At 39.5% G+C, this 26,910-nt stretch overlaps 1 protein-coding gene across 1 annotated transcript; it reads left to right on the top strand.

The window, feature by feature from the left end:
- The first annotated feature begins 2,667 nt into the window (after positions 1-2,667).
- Positions 2,668-26,671, top strand: mapkapk2a (MAPK activated protein kinase 2a). The gene is made up of 10 exons (XM_041033838.1): positions 2,668-3,425; positions 17,598-17,737; positions 21,812-21,876; positions 22,131-22,210; positions 22,398-22,524; positions 22,681-22,756; positions 22,848-22,972; positions 23,726-23,811; positions 23,934-24,014; positions 24,408-26,671. The coding sequence occupies exons 1-10, from the start codon at positions 3,186-3,188 to the stop codon at positions 24,540-24,542; spliced, it is 1,155 nt and encodes a 384-aa protein (XP_040889772.1). The 5' UTR covers positions 2,668-3,185; the 3' UTR covers positions 24,543-26,671.
- Positions 26,672-26,910: the final 239 nt, after the last annotated feature.

Consider the following 26,910-nt stretch of genomic DNA (forward strand, 5'->3'; position numbering starts at 1 on the left):
TGTCACATCTTTATTTTGCTTGTACTGTGAACTGTAAACATTTACTTGGTATCTTAATCGTTTCATTTAATTTCATCGGCCATCATGTAGCTGATCTGAAGCCCTTTGAGAAGACCAGTTGTATACAAACAACAGAGTTCAGCCGAGTAAATTGCTTAGCAAACAGCAAAAGAAACCAAAGCACGTGAGTTGTTCAGAAATGAGGGCTGCAGACATTTTTCACATTGTTTTTCAGATTTGGCTGGCAACAGCCTGACCTACACAACTGTGTTATTACCCTACATACTGAGGCATTTCAGGAATGAATGCTATACACCATGAAGGCAATAAAGTTTTATCAACAGACGCCTCACAGGGTCAAAAGTATTTTCAAAAAAATGTCACCATTTTGATTGAGGTTGAGGTGTTCGGAGTGTATTGCAGAAGGACAATTCAGTTTAGGTTCAGTGTGAGACAAATGGTCAATGATAATAGAGTAAGCTACTTTTAATGCATTTAAAAACCGTTTGTGTGATCATGTGACACATAATCAGGGTGACGAACCGTGAGTTTATATCTTATACTACTCAAGGTATAGATTAGGTTCTCATGAAAATTTAGACTGGTCTGACATCTAGTGGTTACAAGAGGTGTTGCATTTAAGTTCCAGATGAACTCAGACAAGCTGGGTTCGAGAAACAGAAAGTAAGAAAGTGAAATCAGAGTGAATATCAGATGCATGAGCATATTAATGTGAGATAGAATTGGATTGAAATGGACAAGTAAAATAGTATGAGATTACTGTGATTACTGGAACCTCGGCTGATTTTATGGTGAAAATGATAGCCCGCATCTTATAATTTACTTCTGATAGCTCTCCCACAAAAAAAAAGGTGCAATGATGTTCTTAGACTCACTGTATTCATTTACTGTCAGTGGTACATCTTTGTCCTTGATAACTTGAATTTGGATTCATTAAAATGGGACCAAATGTTTGACTTAAACTAAATGTTGTTCTCTGTTGGAGCTCATGCCATCTGATGTCCCATCAAGAAATTGACATACAGGTGTAATTTTTGCCTTTTCCACTGTCCTGAAACTTTACCTTTGGTCAAGCATACCAGATAGCCCAGAACATTCACAGTCAAATATCAATACATTACACTCTAACAGGCTATTTCAATGCTGACTGAGATACAGATTGATAGAGTAATCTGTGTACAGACGTTATAGGTTTAAAGGTTAAATGAGCTTAAAACGCATAGAACATTTTGTCAATGGGGACAACAATGTAGCCATTCAGGCTTGAATTCAATCAGAGGTGTAAGACACTGGCCTCTACAGCCACAAGTGGTTATCTGAGTGGTTACAGATTCTGGAAGCACCACTAAAAGTTAACAGAAAACAAAGCCTATATCCAAGGCAACAATCAGCTTGGATTAGGTTGATGAGAGTTGAGGGTTTTACTGCTGAGGACCCATAGTCGGTGGTGTGTGACGTAGTGCCGTAAAGCATGACAAGTCAGTGTACCATCAAAATGATTTTGAAGTTACTTTAAGGTAAAATTGTTGCATATTGTTGCTTTAATAAACACATTCACAGAACTGGTCAGGGCCATAGCTACTATCAACAGTGAAGTAAAATCTCTGGTATTTCTGCATTGTAATTTGGAGCTTTTGATCAATCTGGGAGTTGTTCATGTTCTAAAACTAATATGTACTCAAGAACTCTCAGTATAGGCTAATGACAGTATTTGTAGGCTACTTTTCGGGCAGAAAATAAATATACAACAAGTTCAGATATCTGTGTTTCACATTGCTAATGGAGGGTCTGGCTTTCAGGGCTATCAGTAATAAAGTTACAAAACTGAAGAAAACAAAAAAACAAAACTGTAGAACAAAACCAAACAAAATTAGGCACAATTGGGTGAATTCAGTTTTACTTAAGAAAAGCAGGTAGAAAAACATTGTAGTTTGTTAACCTTGAAGTATGGTAAACAATAGGACTGTGTTCAGAGATTACTGGGTTTATTTTATGCCTTTCCCTTTTACTATCAAAATACTGCATGTGATTTATTTCCCCCTCTTAAGGCCTGTAAGGTGATACAGTGGTGGAGAAAATATTCAGATCCTTTACTTAAGTAAAATTACTAGTGCTGCACTGTAAAAATACTTTACATTATAAGTAAACTTGTCAACTGACAAGTTGATTAATCAACTAATAGTTTCAGCTCTACTTGTATACATTTTTGGGTAGTTTATATAAATCATATTTTATAAGTTTTGTACCCCAGCTTGAAATTTGAATTTCTAAAATAACTACTAGCTGTAACTTTTAAATGAATGAAGAGGAGTGAAAAGTACAATGCTTCAATAAGAATGAAGTAGCATGAAAAGAAAATCCTCTTTTTACGTAGAAGTACATTAAACTAGTTCTTCTGTACAGTACTCGAGGCTGATATTAAGGCCAACCAATAAAATGCAGAAATATAAATACCAACAAGTAGTGGTTACTTGTGACTACATTAAAGTAATCAGGTCGTTTTTTTAATGCACGTGTCCTGTCGGTTTCTGCTGTCTTACATAAATCCACTCGTTTCCTCAGTGGTACGTCTCCTTTAAGCGCTGAAAAAGCCCCGGCCTTGACGTCAGCTTTAAAACCTGCTCCGGCTGGGTGTCTGTCCGTCGGGGAGTGAAGTGTTTGGCGTGCTACTGCTATCGGAGTTTTTTTTTTTTATTCGTCGCTATCTGTTGTCTTTCGTTGAGAGTTTGTTGTCGTTTTGTAACGTAACTCGCCAGGTTTTACGTTATTAATTCAGGAAGCCAGACCCGTAGCCGATTTATGGGACGTTTTATAAAAGTTCCTGAAGTGCTCTTTGAGGAACCGGTGGACAGCGAACACCACCAGAGATGGAAAGGCTAACCGATAGCTGAGTTGTTAGCCGAGAATCACAGGTCAAGAATAGGCTCGAGCTAGCATGCTAACGGCGAGCTAATTTAGCATTTTATCGGCTAACCGAGTGACTTTGTTAACCTGTAACGTCAAAACTGCTGTCGTTTATTCCTCGGGCCCCGTGTAGCACACAGTGAATAGTTTAGCAAAGGCTAGCTAACCCCCCAAGAAGACTCGGTCTGTGTTACAAGGTAAAGGCGGAGAAGTATTGTTGAGTGGTGGCTGTTGTTCATCTCTCAGCCCAGACCAAGAGCATGTTGTCCAACGCACAGAACCAGCCACTGTTTCCCAACTCGGCGGGGCAGCCGAACCCGACCGGGCAACAGAACCCTACGGGCCAGTTCCTCCCCTTCCACGCCAGACCCAGCTTACAGATCAAGAAGAACGCCATAACAGACGACTACAAGGTGACCAACCAGGTGTTAGGGCTGGGTATCAACGGCAGGGTGCTTGAAATCTTCCAGAAGAAGACCGGAGACAAGTATGCGCTAAAGGTAAGTTATGTTTGGCAAATACACTGGGCCGATGTCCAGACTGTTAAATCAGGAAATCTGAGCAGGTGACCAGGGGCAATACACAAGTTTCTACATAATGTGGGCTGGTTTACTTTGTCAGAGGTTGTTTTCCCAGTTTTCCATTATTAAGCCAACATGCCCAAAAGTCACTGTATTCACATTTTTTATATGTGAATATTTACTCCTATTTGTTTAGTCCTCTGTGATATTAAATTGAATGCCTGTTACATTTTGGCCCTATTGGTCACTCAAAACAAGAACCTTGACAGCACTTATTTTTGTCTAATATTCTTTATAAACGGACAAATTGATAGATCAAAAAGAATAATCTGCAAACAAAGCTTGAATATGATTTATTGCCTTGTGCTGGTTGTGCTGTTGCTGGTCTACTCACCTTTTCTGTGTTTATTATGAATGGCCTACTTTACTCCATCCAAAATTAAAAAAACAACATGTTTGCTTATCAGTTGTTAGAGGGAGATCTGTGATTTAAGGATAAAGTGATTTCTCATATTTCAAGTTGAGACAATGAATATTTTGAATGCTAACAATGAATTAGGTACGCTGCAGTCTCAGCTGTAATGTGCTGCCCCTTATCACCACTGGTGTCACCCAGAGCTGTAAACAGTGTAAACAATGGAGTCCAGTGCACTTTGTGGGACACACTATGTGATGTTTAAATTGTTACTCAGTCTGCTCAAGCATTTCTGCATGATTGTTTTTCCTATCACCATTTACTGATAGGATACAACTGCGATAAGCAAATACTGGTTGACAGTTTCATCTCTCTGTTTGTGCTCTGGATTTAAATGGAGGAACTCCCTGTAACCTGTAAATGAGAAAAACCCTCAGGTTGAACTGTAAAGTGGCAGTACTGAATCAGGCGCTACCTTAGGAGATCACTGTCTGTATTGGTCAATGATTGATAAAGGCCAAGCGTCACAATAGTTATCCTCACACAGGTGACTGAAACATGACCTTGTGAAGCCAAGTAATACTGTGGGCTAATTCAGTTTTAATTTATCATTATAGATGGCATTTGTAGTGTAACGTGCGTTCAAAAGCCTGTTATATAAAAACGTCCCAAAGTCAATCACAGCCCAGGAGCATCCTGTGTGTGTGGTTCAAAACGAAAATCGCTCTAAGAAACCGGGTCACAGCTTTCTGCACTAGTGTGTGTGTGTGTTAAACATTAAGCAAACAAACACGTGCTTACTCAGACTCCTTTGGTATGGTATTGTGCTGTGTTGTGTTGTGTGATTGTGAGCCAAGTGGTTTGTATGTTGGTAAGCCATAAGATAGAGTTGGATAGGAATAAATATAGAAAGTCATGTTGCACTCTGCACCACATTGTTGTGCTTTGTGAAGTATCTTCTTCTTCTTAGACATTAGTGCTGAAGCCTGTAGGAAGTTGCGGCTGGTTAAGATGTTTGTGTTTAATGTTACGCTATAATTGCATATAGAAGTGGATATGGCAAATGAGGAGAGCTTTTATCATTGCTTGAGAGTTCAAGTGCAGTATAGGTGCAGGACCAAAACTGTATGCACAGATCAAAGAGAGGGAACTCGCATGCAGAGTATTGGCTTTTCAGGTTCATTACAGCCCTTTTGTGCATAATTTGAAATTATTCATCACTATAAACCAGAATCAAATGTTTACAATACAGTTATCTAATATTACAAGTTGACTCTCCAAGGGCAAAACAGATTGTAGTGACTAATAAATGTCACTAAAAATACAGTAAAGAAAATAGATCAGAAGACAAGGAGTGATGTTAAGTTTTAATAAAGGAGTAATTAACTACAAGCAACTGTAGTTAAATTACTTTAATTGTACCTAAATCACATAACAAACTACTCACAGGAGCTCAGTGCTGCTCAGCTGTTGTTGTATCAATGTATACTTGGCTGTGGAGGAATAGGTGGCCTTGATAAAGATGCAGTAAATACTTATGGACACAGATTTTTCATAAATAAACAAATGAAAATAGCTGTGAATTTAACAATATTCTTGCCACTCATTATGTCCACCAGAGAGGTTATGTTTTCACCCATGGTTTGTTTATTTGTCAGCAGGATTTTACAAAATGGGAAGCACCCATTAAATTTTGGTGTTGATCTGGTGAATCAATTTTCTGACATTTGCATCAATATTTGGCTTTGGCTAAGGTATGCGCTTTGCTGAGTGTCCTTCTAGATATTACTGCCTCAGCCTCCCCCAAATCCCCAAAATTGAAGATAAAATGGCACTGCTAAACAAAAAGGTTTTTTTCAAGTTTTTGTCTTAAAGTTTGTGCACCAATTGGATAACAGTATGTCTGCACATAAAAATGAGTCAGGAATATTTCAGTGTTTTAACAGTATATATATATGTATATATGTGTGTGTGTGTGTACAGATAGATAGGTATAGATAGATATAGATACACACACACATAGAATGAAAATACACACTTGATCGAAAGGCCACGAAGTGATTTGATTGAAAAATGGCTCCTATATCCCTCCAGTTGCTCCTCCTCCTAGCATTTAATATGTTGTCTTCACTGATATCTTCTTTGTAACAGACTGTAGGCAAACAGATTGATGCTTTCACTGAATGAACTGATGAACTAATGTTGTTCATCACTGACGTCAGCTGAGTCAGCCCTGTCTCATCTTTTCTATTCATTAGGGTTGCGTTATTTGCCAGGACTTGAATCTGCCAGCCTGCCACAAGGTGACTTCACCTTGTGAAACTTTCACCTGTCTCTTGAACCAAGTTTTATGCTAAACAATGCAGCTGAATAAATGAGTGTCTGTGTTTGAGAGAGAGAGAGAGAGAGAGAGAGAGAGAGAGAGAGAGAGAGAGAGAGAGAGAGAGAGAGAGAGAGAGAGAGAGAGAGAGAGAGAGAGACTGTGGTAAGAAATGGAGATACCCTGACGTCTGGAAAATCCTCAAAATTAATATTTTACTACCTTGTAATTCACTGTACTTAATGCAGTCTGTCACATAGAATCAATACTATTTACTTTGTGGCTGTTGAGACAGAGCCGTGTACCATTTCCGTGTTGGTTGGTCATCCTTATAAGTGTCTTGCCACATGCACACTGTCAAAAGGTGTGAAGCATCTGCAGGTATCATCTTACAGTGACTAAATTTATATGCACACAAGAAACCAGGTTATTGGGATCACTCAGGTTATGGCCACATTCTGACCGAAAATAGCACAAGTGTTGTGTGGCCGTTTTGATACAGTATATGGGTAAGAAAAGGGAGTTATTTCACGAAGTTCAGTTTGAAAATGCAGCCAATGCTTTGAAACCTTACCAAAAACCAAAACAGCAGAATTTTATAACTCTGTAACCTCATTTTGGATCTCTGGGCGACAATCATTTTTGTCTCAACGGTGGTATGATAAACAGTAGAATCGTGCAGTTCACATTAGAAGGTATTCTGTCCTGAAGTTGTGCTTGAACGCCACACACTCTGTGCCCAGATAATGTTGCATTGCTCTGCAGCATGTTGAGCAGTTTGGCAACTCAGGGCAGGTTAAATTCTTACTTATTGCATAATGTTTTCTGTCCCTCTTTACCTTGAATTAGCCCGCTAAGGTATTGGTAAAATGAAGAGAAAATCTGAGAAGAGAAAAATATTCTGAGCTCCCCAGTGATTTACAGCCACGTCATAACATGATTGTGTCTGTTCATAGTTTTGTTGTTTGTTATTACTGAACTGTCAGGTTTAGTTGGGAAGTTCTGAGTTCACCACCCAGTTTGCTCAGCCAGTACTGGGGGGAAAAGTGAAGTTGATCTTCACATTGGTGATAAAGTGCAACAGAAGATGAATTATTATGAAATACTAGTTATGTATTTGTAGTTGGCAGCAATGTGTGTAGTTATTGACACTAAAGGTGTAACCCACAAGGAATAGCTAAATGTTCAGTATAAAGGATTTTCTTTTTATGTGGGACTTAAATGTATTATAGTGGTTCCAAGATTTTTTTGTGTGTGTGTGAGAAACTCTGCCTGTGTCCAATACAAGTGTGTCTCATTAAAAAAAACTAATAACCATCATAAAGACTATCATTCAGGTTTCAGTTTCATGTTTTTCATGTTTTTCTTTTTTTTTTTTTTTTTAACTCTACATGTATCTTAATTGTATGAACTGACTGTTGTTAAGTCTTAGGAACATTTTGTTGGATTTCTATGTTTCAGGCTTTGTTTTTATTCAATTGGGATTTTGGCTCACAAACAGAAACACTTTAAATTGATGGCCAACAAAGTGTTTTTAAAAAACAGATTTTATTCTTTATTGGATGCAAGGGTTTACTACTGACTCCTTAAGTGCAGTTTTCTTCATCTGGAAAGGAGCTCAGTGAAGTGTGCTTTGTGAAGGTGATGTAATATGATGTACACAGAATGACAAAATATTTTGGTCACATTTTGTGAGTCGTTGAAGTCACGTTTCCTGAAGTTTGGAAAGACGTTCAAGTCTCTGCAGTGAAGTAAACACACCTGTCAGAGGTTGGCTGAGAAAAGAGGAACTGGAACCATTGCCCAGTTCAAATGGAAGTTCATTTTTTTTCCTTGTTTATGGGGTTTGGATTTCTAAAATTTCCTCTTGGACTGTTGTAGAGGAGAACAATCTAGACTCTGTTTGGTACATTTAAAAAAAAGTAGTGTCTTTCCGCTGACTCCCAGCATCCACACGCTGTAAATCCCTCTGAAGTTTGCATTCAGACCTCTCAGTATGCCTGTTAAAAGGTTAACACAGAGATACAGAGTGCAGAGCTAGGCCTGTTCTCAAACCATGTCATGGTGAGAGAAAGGAAGGAAAAGGAGGGAGGGAGACAGGAAGGAAGAGTGGAGTCCTGCGGTGGCCCTCTTTGAGCTGTTCCACCCCCTTCTTTCAACTGTACCCTCTTAAGAGTGTCATCTCTAGTGAGTTTTTTGGTCATTTGACCAGTACTTACTCATCACCTGCTTTAGCAAGAGAAAAATCCCCCTGCTGTCCACATGAAAATCATATATCATCAGTCATTTTACCCCGTTTTGGAAAATGTCTTGCCTCAGCATTGTGGTTTTTGTGACTTGTGGTGTAACCGGTCACTTGTGCTATATTCATAATCCCACTCTCACAAGAAGCGTTCATGATGAGAACATTTTCGTACTGTTCATTTCCATTTGTTGGTTTTAGGGTAGATGTTTTTAGCTTGGTAAGGGATGAAAATTGACATGACGATATTTACATTTAACATGTTGCAAACACTGTCCTAATATTTAATTCATTAGGGCATTAGGAACAACATATTCCTCTGGAAGTACTCTGGAACAATTAAACTACTCTGAAGTGACTTAAATGCTTCTGTAGCTCGGTACATACAAAGGCACAGATTCATCTCTGCACCAGTTGTCCGTGGCATTGTGCACATTAGCAGATTACAGAGAGTGATAGAAGATAGTAATGCTCCTGTAACAAAGTAAGAGAGTCGAAACTCGGAAGTGTCATTTCAAGCAAAATACAGCCAGTGCTTTGCAGCCTTGGAATATAGTGATTTATTTGTTGGGTTCTGTATGAGTTTCTATGCTACCATGTTTCTTGCCCTGGGCAAGTGTCTTTGAGTTTTTATTTGAATCCAACACTACAGAGTTTCATTTTATAAACTGGCACCCTGGTCAACTGGAGCTTCACCTTAGACATAGAGTGAAGTTGTTGCATGCAAACAAGCGAATGCATTTAGCCAGATTGACTGGCTAAATGCTGCACAACCCAATGTTGTTTGTATGTGGGTGGATGTACAAATGAATGTATAAGGTGCACATCTTGTGGGGGAGTAGACATTTTATTTGTTACTTGGCTGGTAGTTACAGTCATACATACTATATGCAAGAAGCTGTGACCAAAAAAAAGACACTTCATTGACTATTGAGACTGTCTTCTTAGTGTCCTCTTAGTTCTGTACTTTATTTCCTTTGTACAGTGGTTGCAGCGGTTACGGGTAGCACAGCCTGAACTGGCTATAACTTAATAATCAGCGAACAGATCTGTTTTACAACATATGGTGTTAAAATCTGTATTGTTTGCCAACCTTAATGGAAAACTGTGACATAATACTCAATACAATAAGGTATTATTTCTCCCCTCAGATTATTTGGAAAATATTTGTTTGACATTTGTCACAAACAAACAGATTAGCCGTAAGTAAAAGCTCAGTTGATGAACATTTATCTCAGTGTTTTAAGCTCCTTTTGACATAATGTGATCTACTGGGTTGCAGTTTATTTGGTCTGTGATTGGGTGCCGTAGCCGCTTGTCTTTCTCTGTCTGTCATTCTCTGTTTCCTCCGTTGCTGTTGAGGGAAGTGGATTCGGAAGGATGTGGTTGTTTGTGGATGGTCCCAGAACTAACTAGCCAACTGTGTCTGTGATACAGAGACATTTCCAAGCTGATGCAGCACTCTGTTATACTGAAAAAGCACTTTTTTATGAATGGTTGTGAATACTTCCTCAATGAGCTCTCAACAGACATAACTTTGATTTAAAGCATGATTTCATATACTTTCTGGACTAGGTCTCCCCCAACTGTTTTTTTTTAAATTCAGTGTTATTTATAAGGCACCAAATCATTTTTGTGTGTAAATCTTTTTTCCGTGTGTGTCTTGTGATCAGTTCCGTAATGAGGAAGCAAAGTGGTTAAGTAGTGCTGAATGGTGTCAACGGTAAAGGGAAGTAAATGTTTTCGTCTCTCTTCTAGTGTTCATTCATTGAACTCATAACATGTTTGGTTGCTCTTAAATTAGTCACAAGACTGATTAGCTGCACTAATTTGAAGCCAAATTCGATGCTGGTGCATAGAAAAGCAAACAAGTGCTTAATTTTTAGAGGCTGCGACCAGCAAAATTTAAATCTTTTTTTTACTTTGCTTTTTTACTTTGGTCTAAAGTTGCCATTGATTGATTTAAAGTCAATTGTCTAATTGATTTAAATGGCTATTTGTTATTAGAGTGGTCTCTTTCTCTTCTAAAAGGGTGGAAAAGACAATGGGACAACATTAAAGGAATAGCTCCACAGCTATTAGACACTAGTTTGAAGCTTGTTTGCTTTATTGCTTATTTTGGGGAATGAGTAGGCTTAGACAGTAGAACAGTAATATGTTATTTGGGGGTATTTGAAAATAGTAGTGGTGTCTGTTTCATTACCATCATGAAAAAATTGCACTGGTCAATGTGTGAATATGTACAGTAAGGCCTTTGTCCAGCGAAACTGTGTGTGTGGTTGAAGATGCTATGAAAATGATCACACTTCAGGTGACACCTTTTCATCAGAAGAGAGAAAAAAAAATGACAGTAAGTGGAAGTGCGTTGGTCCCCAAAAAACATGCAACCGCTGCAGTTTGGCAACATTTCAGGTTGTGACTGAACGACAAGGCAGAGCCAGCAAGTCTTGACGAAACTGTGTGCAAGATTTGTATGAAGAAGGTGACAGCCTGAGGTAGAAACGCTTCAAATTTCTGCAAGGATGAACTTGCCATCAAGTTCAAAGTCCTGCTTCTACATCACCAACAATAACAGGTGGGTTCAGGAGAACACCTAAGAAAAAAGGGACAGTGTGTCATGGATAACCTGCAGATTGCCACTGCAGTGGCTACCTCAAAGCCCTACAACGTGATCTTTAATCAACTGGTAATGCCATATTACCACGGGCTAAATTTGGGAAATTTTTATGGATACTGCTGCTGGTTAGCTTAGCATAAAGACCGGCAATGCGTAAATCAAAATCCACGTGTCAGCACCTATAAAGCTCGCTAAATATTACAAATTAACACATTATATCTTGGTTGTTTACCAAGCGCAAAAACTAAAGTGATAAAAGACACAATGTACTGTTGCGGGGTCTTGGTGGGGAACTTCCTGAAGCCTTAACTGGTTGCCTGGCAACTGGTGTGTGTTGAGCTTTCCAGGTTTCATTTAGTTTGCCTGTCTGAAAAAATACTCTGCACATTTGCACAAGTACACACAGGACAGGAAGGCCAAATCATTGGCTCACAATGGCACCCCCCTTCATTAGAAAGGAGCTGATAACACAGCATTCTGTTTGTGTTTGTACAGTGAAGCCACAAGTATCATCTATTGCATCAGGCGCAAAGGGGGATTCACACTGTGAATCATAAGGAGTCAGAAGGGAGGAGTTAGTGAGGCCAGCCCATAGGAAAGGATAGAGGTAGAGGCTGTCAAAAACGCCTTTAGTTTCTACTCCATTTCTTTAGCAGCTTTTATCTGTTCATCATCGCCATCTGTCTTAGCCTCTGACAGCCCTGCTTCTTTGTTTCATGTCTTCCAGCCTGTATCAGGAAGTGAGACAACGGATTCTGGTTGTCGTACCTCTCATTTCCTTCCCCTTGTCAGTAACTTCTTTTTTTTTTATTTATGAATGTGTGTTGTGTACTTGGACACCTGCTGGCTAAAGACATGCACCTGCAAGCTTTCTATGTGTCTTTAGAGGTTATCACTAGTTATGACAGTAGCTTTATTCTGACTGGTGATACCTTCATGCAGCAGATATTTAGAATAATGATAATTTGTATCAAAGGTATGTTCAAACTGATTGTGAAATGAACTCTCCTGTTAGCTGACAGCTGGAGTGTTTTTACACTCATTGTTTGTTCACCCCAAACAGCCTGACATAAGCACTGAGCATATTTACATCAGTTGTAGCTACCAAAGAATGTATTCACCATGTGTGTTTAGTTTTTTTTTGTGTTTGCGTCAGCTCTGTATGCAATAATGCCAACTCTGAAATTCACTTCACTTTCAGTCTGAACACACAGTTATTCCATTGCACTGACAAATTTTACATGAGTTCCTTCTGTAGTCAAACAAAACAGTGTTAACACTGATTCACTGAACTTAAGCGCACAGATTTCATGTATTTCAGGCAACAGTGTCACTGAAATGTTAGGAGTTATATCATACACAGGTTATAGTGCTGTTGTTCATATGCATCGCACATGCACCTAAACATACTTCTAGCTGCCATACAGGCACGCACAAACACACATGGACGTGTGATGGTCCACCAGATGTCTTTAATCAGATCATGTTCTATTGACACACAAACATGTTTGCCGCTTCACCACACACACACATATACAGAGACACCTCTTCTGGTACATTGTTGTTTACCCTATTTGTCAGGTTAAAGGGCAGTGCTGATTGAGCCAAGCTTAACCCATCACCCCTCCATAAGCCCTCTCCTCCACAGAGTTTCAGTGCCCCGTCACCCTCACTGTGATATTTTTTTCTCATTTCACCACATCGACCCAGGGCTTTTCCTTGGCTCACAAGTGGCAGGTGGAGAATGGGTGCTCCTTCAGCTTACACCCATCCCACCTCCCACTGTTCTGCCCCAGGCTTCGGAGCTTTTGTGTTGGCTAGAGGAAGTGTATTGTGTGCCCATCTGCCCCCCCTGTTATCTCCCTCCTTCCCCCTAAGCGTCACTGTTTAGCCTCAAAGAGCCAACAGCAGATGGGGGGACCATGCAATGACGGGGGTGTGCTCTCATGTGCGTGTATAATTGCGCATGTGTTAAGGAGACGGTGTGAAGTCTTTGTTTGTGGGGGGGTGGGTGAGGGGGATCTGCTATGTTTAGATGTTCTAATATTATTTTTGGTGCATGGTTCATGTTTCTAGTACATGCATGCACATATGTCCGCCTTTTAGTTCCTCTTTAGAAGGAACAGTTGGACATCAGAGCAGTGACAGTTAGACATCGGCATAACAATTAATGAAGTAATCTCATCACAGGAACAGCCCTGTGCATAACAGAGCAAATCCAAAAGTACTCGTGCTGTTACTTATTAGAGTATTGCAGTAGGTACGAAGATCACGAGGATGTTATCTAGCAGCGATTAGGAAGTAATAGAGCTCTCATGGAAGCCAATTCAAGTCAGTCGATGTAAGTGATGTATCTTAAGTGTGCTTTTTTTTTTTTTATGAGCTATTGCATGACATCTGTAGTTTTGACTGCAAAGCAAAATGAGCTGAAGCATGTTTAAATCTGTGTTATGGGTCACCATTCATCACATAATAACCCCAACACAGCAACACTAACAGAGAGCCAGTCAGAGTGAAATGAAAGAGAAGGGGATCTGAGAGGGTGGCATGACCTGCATACCTCTCTGGCTGGCAGGTAAATCGGTTCACTAGACAGCAGCCATCAAGCTATATGTTGAATAAGAAATAAGAATAAGAAAACATTGTCATTTGATCCTGCTGTGTTAAACCTTTTTAATTTCTGTCATTCCCGCAATAAGTGGAAATGAATGTGCGTAGTGGAAAAAGATATTCTGTCTTTAAATGATCACATTTAAAGTATTAGATCTTGTGCTTTAGTTTAATCTTGAAAATACTTTTAAAGGACACACATCATGTTACTTTTTAAAATGTCCACAACATTTTGGCTCTTGGCAGTTGTGGCAGGACATTGTTGAGGGTGGAATTGTCACAGGATCACAGTGCATCAGTTCCGTTCACATTGCTTGTGTCCACAGGTTCATGTGTCCGTTTGGGCATTTTGTTTCTCTTTGCTGTGACGCAGGAAGAAAGATCCACCCTTGTTTGTTCTCTCCCAAAGGGTGGTTGAACTGTGCTGTGTGTTCAGTGGTGAGATAAAGCAGAGAGCAATACAACTCTACACCATACCAGCTCTTCCTGGAAACAAAGATAGTCACTTTTTATTGGTCAGTCAGTCACTCCTCACACCCTTTCTTCTCACCTAAACAGTTTTTTTGTAACATGCCAGCTCATTGAAGGATTAAAGCCGGTATTAAAGCTAAATCACATAAATCTTGATAAAACAGCTTTCTACCACTGAGATTGTGTATAAAAGTAAAAAAAAAAAATCTGTATGTTGTAATCTCATCTGTAAGGTCCTCTTTTCCTGTCTGTCTGCATTTCTTATCTTTGTACTTATTTTGTAATTTCCTATTAGTTGTTTTATTTTTTCTTTTCTTAGGCCAAGTTTCCATCACCAGCACCTTTAGAAGCCATTTTATAAATCTAAAAAAATGTGTGAAAAATAAACCTGGATAGAATTTGCATGTGTCTGAACTCTACACTGCTTTGAGTGGCATAGTAAAACTTTTACTGTTGACCATGAAGGTCTGTTAAAGTGTCTGAGGTTGTAAGAAACCTAGATGATGACAAATCATGTGCAACTGGTCACATTTCTTCTACAGATGTAACGTGTACAAGTCAACAACTTGTTAATTCCTCATATAAAAGGCAAAACTGGCCAAATCAATCATAATGATCAATTGGTGAAATTTCTGGTGTCAGGTAGGGTGAGTTTAACTTCAGGCACTTTGCAGGTTGTGTGTCCTGGTTGAATGCGGTGGCGAACTTTCAGTTTGCTTAGTGAATGGCTAGAGTTTGGTGGAGGAGTCAGGTCAGAACTGGCAGTTCTGATTACCGCTGTCTTTCTGCAGTCGCTAGATTTCTTAAACATCATATTGTGAGAAACCTGGTCTCTGTAATTGGGGTAGGCGATTAAGTAAACCTGATTTTCCCAGGAAGATTTTTCCTGGAGAAACCAGTTTTCTTGGCTGTGTATATGCATGTTTGTAATTGAATTGCTCCATGTACATGTGTGCGTGTAAAGGACTTCAAACAGAAAGTGCGGCAGTGACAGCAGAGCAACCAGATGAGGGGAAAGATCATTACACTGGCAGCAATATAACCTCATATTCAAAATAACTACATCCAAAGTCAAACAAAAACTGACACAGCAAAGCCTCTAGAGGGCTCTACCACTGAACATTTCACTATTTAATATTCATAACATTCAACGCAAAAAAATCAGAAAAAATGGTCTTTTATCACCAATACAGTTAAAATAATTATAATTGTAACTGTTTTAACTGTAATAAGTAAATTAGAAATCTGATAACCGACCTGCAGCTTTGCAGGAACCAGTTAACCATAGCTCATGCTATTACAGTGACATATTTCCTGTTAACCTGGTTTTTCTGAGGACCTGGTTTCTTTTGTGCATGTAAATATACTGGCAGTCCTGTGTGCCAGACCAGACAGCAGACTGGGTTCTCTGGCTCTCCCAGCACTCATTGTCCACTGAAACTGTGCCTACTGCTGTGTTGTGACCGTGGGCAGGGTTGGAATGCAATACAGGACAAGATGGACAGACGATGGCTCATTGTCAAAGCTGTAAGGCTGAGTTCTTTCCATTGACTGACAAGGATATTCTTAGGGTTTTAAATGTGGGATTGCATTCTGTATCATATAATTAAATCTATAAACAAACACAGGTACTTATTAAACATTTAGTTCTCACTACATCACGACTTGTACACACTGTTGTTGTGTAGTTGAAATCAACCAACCACAGTTTACTATGTATTGATTCCTTTATACTTTGGGAACTAAAACAGTTTTTTTTTAATTTTACATTTTATTTTTTTTTAAGGAAAGTAAAACTTGTTTTATAAATTCAAATACAGGCTTGTTTTGAAGGTGTAGCTGTATAATCAGCACTTGCACGTGTTTTGTGGACTTTATGATGATTATCTTAGAGTGTTTCTCATAGAATTAGATACTGTTTGTGGCAGTAGCTGACAGTGGGGTGGGGCTTTATAATATTATAAACAAGTCATACTGTATTTGATGTGCTCCACTTCAAATATTTTAATTGGCAAGCAGTTTGTGACAAATGCAGTCAGGATTGGAAGTATTTGTATAGTTACCCCTTTTGTTCTTCAGGCTCTGAGTTTCAGCACATTCAGTTTGAAACAAAATAATGGATACTACATTGACATAGCAAGTCTCAGCATTAATTTGAGTAGGTATGTATCAATATATCAGTCAATCAACATAAAACTGTGTGGGACATATAGCCCTTTAAAACATAGTGCCCAAATTTCAGCTCTACAGTAAAATAAAATTTTACCCATTTGAAATATTAAAAGAACAGAACATGAGTAAGTGGCAGTCGATGTGATGAAAAGGCCTCACAAATAAATCAATGAATGGGAAACACTGAGAAATGTAAAAATATTTTCGGTTCGCTATGAAACTGTGGTTGGCTGCGGTCAACTATTTTACTACTGTATGGGAGTCTACAAGTTTCCTGTGACAACGTCCATGACATCCTGTTTTATTTACAACTGGCAAGGTCATAATACACGACCCAGAGTAAATTCCTTCTGATAACAAATCAGGATACCCAATTTTAAGATTTCAAACTCAGTAGCCTAGATTTGTTGAAAAAAAAGTCATATTTCTAAAAATCAAGGCTTGATATATTAATTTTTTTGTTCTTTGGTTGTTGCTTGTTGATACAGTCTGAACATTTAATTTAATGTCTGAATCCTCATATTACTACACCGTGTGCACCACAGCTCCTGTTGTGCCTTTTTGCAGTATTTCCCCCTCGTTTTAGGTGATTCACATAAACCGTGGCAATGGACATAATACCAGTGGGTTCCAATGCACCTTCACAGAATTGCTTGTTTAAATTCAGTACAGTGAGCAATGCAGTGCTGAATTTAATTACACCTGGCCATAAGGCCTGAGTCATGCCAGACACTTTAAGGCCAGGGTTCCTGAGTGTCCTTGAGCCACATCCTGAAATTCTAAATATTTTAGTCACATTTTTCAGCAACTGAGGAAGTCACTGGGAAGTTAACTTCGTGTTTTTCTTCCCAGTGTAGCTTGGTGAGTTAGAGTGACATTTTAATAACAATCCAGCAGCAATGAATAGATGGAAGTATTGTGACAAAAAAATCCTTTAAATTGAATGTGCTGTTGTTTAATGGTGCATTGACCAAATGTCACACACAGAGGGAGCTACATTCACACAAGACTGGATTAGAAATGATGAAGATCATCAACTCAACATTCTGCCAGCTGAGGGCAGCTCTGCACTTCTGTTTTTCATGTTTGCTATTGGTGTGAATTAATAGTGGCAACCAGTTAGTCTCTGGTTTCCTTCAATCTGGTACAAGGCATCAGTTTAAAACACACCTGACTAATCCCGCCATAAGACAGATAATTATCAAGGTTCCAGTTTCTCACTTTGCCCATAAACATCAATGGCACTTATAGTATATTTTATTATATTTCAGACTCACCCTCCATACTTCTTTCCTTCTGTCCAGATGCTGCAGGATTGTGCCAAAGCCCGTAGGGAAGTGGAGCTCCACTGGAGGGCGTCACCTTGTGCCAACATTGTGCGCATCATTGATGTCTATGAGAACCTCTATCAAAACAGGAAGTGTCTACTCATTGTCATGGAGTGGTGAGTGCACAGTCTTGGTGACACACACACACACACACACACACACACACACACACACACACACACACACACACACACACACACACACACACACACAAAAATACCTTTCATAAATGACTGCATCTCACTATCCTCCTGCCAAAAACTTTGTTGTCAAGCAGCTGGTTTTGGAGTGCTTTTTCACTGACAGTGAAAGCAGGCAAATTTGGGTTTTGGTTGGTCACAACTGGTGATGCTCCCTCTAAGAAATGGATACCCCACATGAAAGTGGAGGTTTAGTCTTTAAACACTAATGGGAAAAAAAATGGCTATGTCATTGGCTTTGTTCGTAAGCAGTTTTTCAGCCAGGCTAATTATTGTAAATCTGTTGTGTATGACCTTAGTAGAAAATGACCTGTTTCTGCTAAATGAGCTTATTATATTTTCCACGACTTTGGATTTCCATCTTGCAGAATTTTAAACCACACCTCTTGTCACACGTGCTTTCATTAGGTCTGTGGTTGACATACAGAGGTAGTGGACCGGACTTCCTTCACACTCACATGCAAAATGCAGTAGCTGATGAGTAATTTCCTTGAGAAAAATTAGCTCAGCACAAAATGCCAATAAACAAAAGTAGTTCTGACGAAACTAGAACGTTTCCTAGAATATCACACTAGGTAGACACAGCAATACAGTGAGATCTGGCTCTGTAGTCTGCTCTCCTTTTGACACTACAGAAATTGGGTCAGTCTGATGACCTGTATTTTGCTGTGTAAATTTTCTCCCATGTTGTGTAAAGGGTCACAATGTCACCATGTCAAGTCACTTTGATAATTTAGGAAATATGCTGCTTGCTTGCTTGATCAGCTTTGGATACAGAACCATGTCTGAGACACAAGTTCAAAACTGTGGTCAGCTCTGAGTACAGTAGAGCCTCTGGTAGGGCTGACCTTAGGGTAAACCTTTAGTGATGTTTTATATATTATCTCATTGACCACAAATCCCATGAAAACACCAAATCCAACTATGAACTGATCCCTTTTAACTGACACTGCCTACCTAGCCAAAGCCCGAAACAGCTGATTCCCCTAAAAATACTTCCTTTGCTGTCCAAAACTATTAAAAACAGATTGAACCACACCAATAAACATGGGCATATCATATTAGTCATTTTTATCAATCCCATATATCCCTGGAGATGTCAATACTCATAAGTGCAACAAAAGCGCAACAGGAAATAGTCCCTAACAAAGGCACCATTTTCTCCTGTTTGGGGCATTTTTGCTGAAAACTACAGAAAAAATATGTTGCTCATTCTTTTTTGAAGAATGAGCAACATGAAGGCAAAGATTTAAATCTCTCTTCGTCACAATGTGAGTGAGGGGAAACGGATTCAAAAAAAAAAAAAAACAAAAAAAAAAACAGTGCTGAATTATGAAACAACAGTGCACATTACACATTAAAAGCTGTTATGGCAGTGACTCTGTAAAACAGAACCTAAGAACTGCCAAAGTGCTGAAAGTGACCGTTAATATTGCACCTCATCAGAGAGTGTGAGAAAATGTATACTTTTCTGAACAAAACGTTGCTGCAATGAACAGGTTTTGAACTTTGAACCTGTTTCTGGAAAAAATAAAACAAAAAGACAGCTGATGTGTGTTGGGGGTTTTTTTCTAAACGATCTGATATGCCGAGCGAGTACTTCTTATCATCCCTGCTGAGGTGTTTCCACACTGTACACGAGATGTGAAAGAAAGTAGATTAAAAATGTGTAAGGGTGTTTCTGCTGTGGTGGTGCAAGATGTGCAGTCTTAGTACTTACATGCTCATCAAAATCAATAAGTATCTATTCTGATGCGAATTCACACATCGCCTCTAAGAAACTTTCAGAAGCACAGGGAGAGGGTGGGGTCAGGAAACCTCAAGTTTAACTCTACCTTTGACCACATAAGAAAAATTGTCAAGTCGGTGTGAAAATCGTTTGCAGAACTGAGGGATTGCCTCACTTCTGGAGGCCACTCACATTTGCAGCTATGTTGATATCACCATGCAGTCTGTCTGTTTCTCATCATGCAGAATGTGAGTGATTAATTATGAGAAGTTTTAAGTGTGCTGTGGTTCAGCCGCCCCACAGCTCGAAGTCTGCGGGGTCCGAACACTTACTTGCCTGGAGAATCAGTGTGTGCTGTCATGCATCTTTAGTCTCACACACACACACACACACACACACACACACACACACACACACACACACACACACACACACACACACACACACAAACACACAAAATTTACAGTGATGATTTGACCTGAAACTCCCACAGTCATACTGAGCAAAACGATTAAATGAAACTTATCATCAAGTAAGTTCAATAGGATTTTCTCATACTTCATTAAATTCAGGTTAACAAACATTAGCTTTGCATTTTATTTGTTTTTTGTTTTTGTTTTTTTTTTGTTTTTGTTTTTTTTTTTTTTTTTTACAAATGTGTGAGTCTTTTAGTGGATCGGGGGAGAGTGAATAATATTCCCAGTATTATAACTATGAGCCATGCATTTATTTAATAAATGTGTGTGTTTAAAAAGTTTTTTTTTTCTCGTTTTTATAACCTGGTGCAATCTTAAACATAACATTATAACAATGCAACTTGTGTAGGTCTGTTGGTCAATTTAAAACAAATGAATTAAACAGCATATAAGGTGTCCAAGAGCACCGTGCACCTTTGCATGGTTTAAGGTCATGACTCATAGCTTAGCACTTTAGAGAAGATCACTGTGCTCCCAACCAAACACTGAGAGGACCAAAATCAGATGAAAGGTTGACCCTGTACAGTGGGTCCAATAGATGCTTACATTAAGTTCTTATGTCTTCATTTCCAGCTCAGGAAGATCACATTTGTTCGATTGGGTTAAACGTAATGGCTTTAAGCTCAAACGTCAGTATTTCAAGTCATTTGATGATACAGATAGTTATGCATTTTTCTCTGAAATGGCTTCACTACAAATATATTTCCTGTTCATGTCAGTGACATTAGATGCTACTTGTGAGTCCCACATACCAGACCAGTACATACACGCTTTCACCAAACCTCAAATGTTTTAATTAATATTCTGGAGTAAATGGAAAGTCTTTGGTCTGTTTTGCACAAATACCACTGTGCACAAAGTAATCGGGAGGAAATCAGGTTGTGGCTAAATGGCTGTATAGCTCTGGAAATTATTGTTTCCCTCTTGAACTTTGGTAGAATGATGCTTTCCGTGTTCTCTTGTTTGCAGTTGTGATAAGTGTGATAACTGCTACATATGGGTTTCTCTTTCTCTATCTCACTCATACACACAGATACACACAACCAGCAGACACTTGGTCCTGCAGGTTTGCACCTCACATCTAATTTTGTGTGTTGTTGGAAAAACTGAATATCACGATTGATCGTTTATTATCATTTTACCATAGAAAATGTATTTTCTGATGCAAAATACAGAAGATGTGACGTGTCTTTGGCTCGGCTGAAACTGTGAAAACCGTGAAGCTCTTGTGTAACAGTTCTAGTGGGTCACTGGTCATACGATAATTGTGTCTGTCAGTTGGTTTCACATGGGGATGTTGTCTCGGTTGGCCAACCAACAGACCATAGACCGCCTCTACCAGCAGACCAGTCGGGGAAGGGGAGAAAAAAGTCTGCATCTTCTTTGCTTTAAAACAACTGGGTTGTGCTTCGTTCAGCTGGGGCGCAGTTCGACTACATCTTGTATTATGAGACACTTTATTTGACAGTGCGTTACTTTGCCTTAAAATTCCCCGCTAGCTTTAGTTAACACTTACTCAGAAATAATTCTGCTGTGCTCAGTTTCCCCCTTGTGTCTCCACTTCTGTCAGTGCAACACACCGCCATGAATGTGTCTGGCATGTGACATGAATGACATGTACTGAACCATGTGGTTCATCAAAGATGACTATTATGAGCGTTAGTAATGAATACGTCGGAAGGTCAGTGTTCTCGTTCGTCATGCTTCATAGAACTAAGCATGGGAAATGAGACAAGTAAGGAGTTCCTCAGAAATCTATATACTTCACTCTTTTTTTCCCCCCAGCATGGATGGTGGTGAACTTTTTAGTCGAATCCAGGACAGAGGAGACCAGGCCTTCACAGAGAGAGGTAACATACAACCACAGCATTTCTCACAATATGCCAGTATTTTACTCCACAATTACACAACACATTGGTTCAGATGTACCTTGCATATACCGATGCCATCTAAAATATAAAAAATATAATATAATAATAATTATATAATATAAAAATATTTTCTAAGGTCCACATCGTTGTGCAGTCCCTGTAGGTGACATTCATGTTTGCCGCTGTGTGTGGCCTCCAATCCCTGTTAAGTTTTTTTCGTCTCTTTACTTCAGAGGCATCTGATATCATGAAGAGCATAGGAGAGGCCATCCAGTTTCTGCATGCAATCAACATCGCACACAGAGACGTCAAGGTTCGTGTCCTGACTTTGTTTTATCACACCTGTATTAATAAGAAATTTCCTTGTTGGTTAAGGGGACATTAAACCAATATGAAAGGGGCATTTAGGGGGGCGGGTTAAAGGATGACTTCCATATCTGCAATAACTAATGTCATATTCTTCATTTTCTTCTGGCTTGCTGCCCAAATCCTCCCTGTAGCCAGAGAATTTACTGTATTCCTCGAAGAGGCCGAATGCTCTGCTCAAACTCACAGACTTTGGCTTTGCCAAAGAAACCACCTCACACAACTCTTTAGCTACTCCGTGCTACACACCATACTATGTTGGTAAGGACTGGTTTATGGATGTACTCAAATATTCTTTTTACTCATTGCTTCTTAATACACAGTTTAAAAGAAAAAAAAAAGAAAAAAAAAAGAAAAATACATTTCCCTGCTCTTCTCTCCACTGGTTTTCCATCATTCCTCCCTTTCTGTTTGTAGCTCCAGAGGTTCTGGGCCCAGAGAAATATGACAAGTCATGTGACATGTGGTCGTTGGGTGTCATCATGTATATCCTGTAAGTCAGTCATTTTGTGATCTCCCTCATCCCTTCACCACGTTCTTTATTGAATTCAGTAACTAATACGGCCATGTTCCACCTTCACCAGGTTGTGTGGATACCCTCCTTTTTATTCTAACCATGGTCTAGCCATCTCTCCTGGGATGAAGAAGAGAATCAAGATGGGCCAATATGAGTTTCCCAACCCTGAATGGTCTGATGTATCAGAAGAAGGTGAGGCTGTGAATGTAAACTCGTCCCACTGTAGTTACTGATTGAAAACTTATCTGAAGGACGATTTTGTATGAAAAGAAACTGATAACTAAAAGTAATAGGTGAAAAATCAGAGTCATGCGGCTGGTAAACAAGGGAGTGCCTTCCATGTATTGGTCTTACATTAAAATATGTTCATGTCAAAAACAGCATTTCACTGCAGTGCTATTGCTTCAAAAACCTTTGCAGACACGCTTTATGAAACGTCAAACCTAAACTTAACACAACACGCAGATGTTAACTTTCTGACCAAGAAATTGAAACTGATGCTTTGTTGCTACAGTTTAGTCAAATTCTCAACTGTAGGTGATTTCTTATTTCCCGAGAAATAAATTCATTTTTGAGGAAATAAGAAACCATGAAAGTGAAGATTTGGCCTAAATCTACCCAATATCTTCTTAAATCAGAGGGGTACATGAGTATAGGTGGGGAAAGACAAAAGATCTGCATGGGTTATGCTGGGTTATGTAGAACAGTACTCGAGCCCATGCAGTCTTTACGGTCAGTGTGCTATTGCCTTTTTCACACCTTCAGCATCAAAACAGGAAGTGCAAAACCTCAGTCCATAAAAGGTTAAACTATCTGGCTGCCTCCACCAGAACATTAGTTTGCTAGAGTCTTAAATCTTCTTGAAGTTGATATTAACAATAATTGTAGCAACCCGGCTTATTTTTTTTAAATTTTTAATAATCTAAACAACGATTGTGTTTGCAGCTAAACAACTGATTAGGACCCTTCTAAAGACTGAGCCGACCCAAAGGATGACCATCACAGAGTTCATGAATCATCCATGGATCAATGTAGGAACATGAGCTCTCTCGCATTTTTCTTTTTCTTTCATGCCATCTTTTCAACTCAGTTTTCCTGCCTTATATCCCTACTCTGGTAAGACTTGGATGTGTTTATGTGTTTCTTCTTAAAGCAATCGATGGAGGTTCCCCAGACCCCACTTCATACCAGTCGTGTACTAAAGGAGGAGAAAGACGCGTGGGAGGATGTCAAGGTCATATGTCTGGTTATCTTTTCATTACTTGTCCTCGGTGGGAAAAAAAATGGACAGCTCTGCCTGTGTGGTAGTTAGATCAAATAGAAAAGTCACTTTATCTGCATATGTTCATGCTTCATTTACAGTTTGTGTTATTTAGTTTTGAAGGAATACGGCTGCTGTAGATATTGCTTGTGCCTCAGGATCCATGCCATTATGTTTATGTGGTTGTTGTGACTTCTTTCTATATCTCTGGAGAGTAGCTACACATTAGGCAGATGTCATCCTTTGACACCTGCTTCACTGGCTTGACGAGCTAATCGGTGTAATGTTATATTGTCTTTACAAGAGCAGCAGACTCCGGCTGGGTAAAGCAAGTGGCCTAATGAGCGTCTTTTCTTCGTGTTTCAGGAGGAAATGACCAGTGCCTTGGCAACAATGAGGGTCGACTACGAGCAAATCAAGATCAAGACCATTGAGGACTCAACCAATCCTCTGCTAACGAAACGGAGGAAGAAAGCCAATAGCGCCGTGGCGAACCCATAGTCTGCGGGCCACTGAAAGATGCACGCATGCATGCACATATAAACACAGGTTGTAAAAAGGAAGCAATAATTTGTCTACACATGAGTCGCATTGCATGGATTTTCTCAGTGTTTTATTTTTCATGGTAAATTCTAATGTTTTGTAGGAGTGTTTGTTTTACTATACCCTTTTAACAAACCCACTGCTCTGCTCCGGCAGAGAGGATGTTGATCTGTGTTTTTACACCAGTGAAGAGATTATGAATTCTAGAAAAGGGGAGGAGAGGGAATCAGGTGAGATCTCTCTCCTCTCCTTTCCCAAATATCAGGTTGAGTACTCAGAGGGGCTTGAATGTTGGAATAGGACATGAAGCCTTAGCATTAGAAGTAGTTCTTTTTCCACCCCACCGCCCTGTTCTAGCTCTAGCCCCACACCTGTGAATGTTAAATCCAATGGCTAAATCCCCAAAAAAATAAAAGCAAGGGAAGGTTTCTTTTATGTACATGCAGCGTAAGCAGATGTATATTGAACTGACAAGTGGAATGTAAGGACTCTGTCCCTGACTGTTGGAATCACCTGAAAATAGTCGCTCGTTTCTGGGACTTGGGCCGGGAGTGTTTGTCAGGTTCAGTTTTGTCTTCATGAATGTCGAACAGAGGCCTATGCACTCACAGAAGGGCCACGTGCCATTCAGACAGAGCACCTCACACTTGGCCCCTCTCTCCTGTTTTATTCTATGCCTGTTTTTCAGGTACATAGTTTTAGGGCAGAGAAGGATGGCACGTTTAAGACCAGAAACTGGCTCGTCTTTCTCCTGCATGTAGCTCATAGGAGAGTAGGAGCCAACGGATACTGTATTTTTTCATGGATTTTATCAATATTTTAGCATAGGCCTTACTGAGTGTTGCTAAAGCAGCAAAATTGCTTTTAACCCTTACCTACCATTTCGTTCAGGCTTTTAGCAATGGTATGCTTCAGAATTTATAACCGTGCCAGATTATATTTCAGGTTAATGCTATGCAGATGTATTTGTCAGCTTGAAGTACTGATAGGGCATTTTTGTTAGTGTTGAGTGCTGTTCGCAGATGCGTTGGAGAGATGTCGAGCAACAGTAGGGAGCGCTTGTGTGTTTTTGTGTAAGCAGTAGCACCCTGTAGGGAGTACATGGTTCAGGCCGATCATTTCGAGTTACTGTTGGTTACACCAGCTCAACTGTCAGAAGTCTCAGTTGGACTAATTCGGGGCAGCGTTCTCCAGCACTTCTCCTCCGCTCTTCCTGGAGGATTGACAGGAGGCAGAAAGTACTTAGGAGCTGTTCCTCTTCCCTGAGCACAACCTGACATACCACCAGCAAGCTGTCATCACATTCAAAGAGGGTGTGATGGTTGGTTCCTCTTCAATGTTCTGTTAACACAGCACGACACTTCCCAGCTCACTTGGGGTCGTGGGAAATGATTGTGTTACTTGTCGGTTTGGTCCACTTCACTTTGTAAAATCACATCCACATTACCTGTCGCATTGCACCTACAAATCTCTCACTGTAAAATTGTTCATTGAATATTTGGGACAGTGTTCCCTTTGTTTTTCTTTCTTTTTTTTTGTTTATCCCTATTAACACTTTTTTGTAGTGGAAGCACAGATGTGTCTGTCTGTTTTTGTTTTTGTTTTTTTTTCCCCCCGTCATTGTGTCTGTTCAGCTTCACCTGCCGTACTTTTGTCTGCTTCAGCTTTGGATTAAAAAACACATAAAGCACAAACCTAATCACTTATCTCATCATTTTCCGAATATAAAAATATTTCGAGTAAGAAAAACACACAAGGCTGTAAACCTCTAGAGATAATGTTCTTTACTGAACTATATGTAAAAAGGAAAGAAATACAGGCCTTCGGTAGCACAATATTGCCTGTAAACAACTGTAATGATGGCAACAGTAATGTCTTTTGCTAACATTATGGTCTCAGATTTTTTCCGAAACTCCCACTGGAGAGTTTGTCTTCTTGTTTTAAAAAAATATCTGCAAAGCAGTTACCGTAGATGATACTTAAATATTTAAAGGTCAAAGTTATATGTTTGTCTTGGATCTGTGCTGCCAAGAAAAAAAAAAAAAAAAAATCATCCTACCTTTTTAAGACACCAACTAGTACTTTTACATGCATTACCTGCTCTGGGTTGTTGGTTGAGTTTCGCATTCATCAAATATCTTGATTAAATTCTCACACCATGGCCTGGTAAGGAAATATTTTGTCCATGTTTGACCTCTTTGTCTTCGTTTTGAGAATTTTTTCAGATCAATCACATCTCCAGCTATGACTCATGTTGTTGGGTCGGCTTGGGATTTGTGGCTTTGACACGGAGTCCACAGACTCAACTCGTGACAAGCATCTATCA

Source organism: Toxotes jaculatrix, chromosome 3 (genome assembly GCF_017976425.1).
Source record: "Toxotes jaculatrix isolate fToxJac2 chromosome 3, fToxJac2.pri, whole genome shotgun sequence".
Taxonomy (NCBI): Eukaryota; Metazoa; Chordata; class Actinopteri; family Toxotidae; genus Toxotes; species Toxotes jaculatrix.

Excerpts from the sequence above, each read along its gene's own strand:
- mapkapk2a (XM_041033838.1), top strand. The coding sequence starts at position 3,186 with ATGTTGTCCAACGCACAGAACCAGCCACTGTTTCCCAACTCGGCGGGG. Across the intron at positions 21,877-22,130 it reads CCAGGCCTTCACAGAGAGAG|AGGCATCTGATATCATGAAG; the intron begins GTAACATACAAC and ends TCTTTACTTCAG. Across the intron at positions 24,015-24,407 it reads ACGCGTGGGAGGATGTCAAG|GAGGAAATGACCAGTGCCTT; the intron begins GTCATATGTCTG and ends TTCGTGTTTCAG.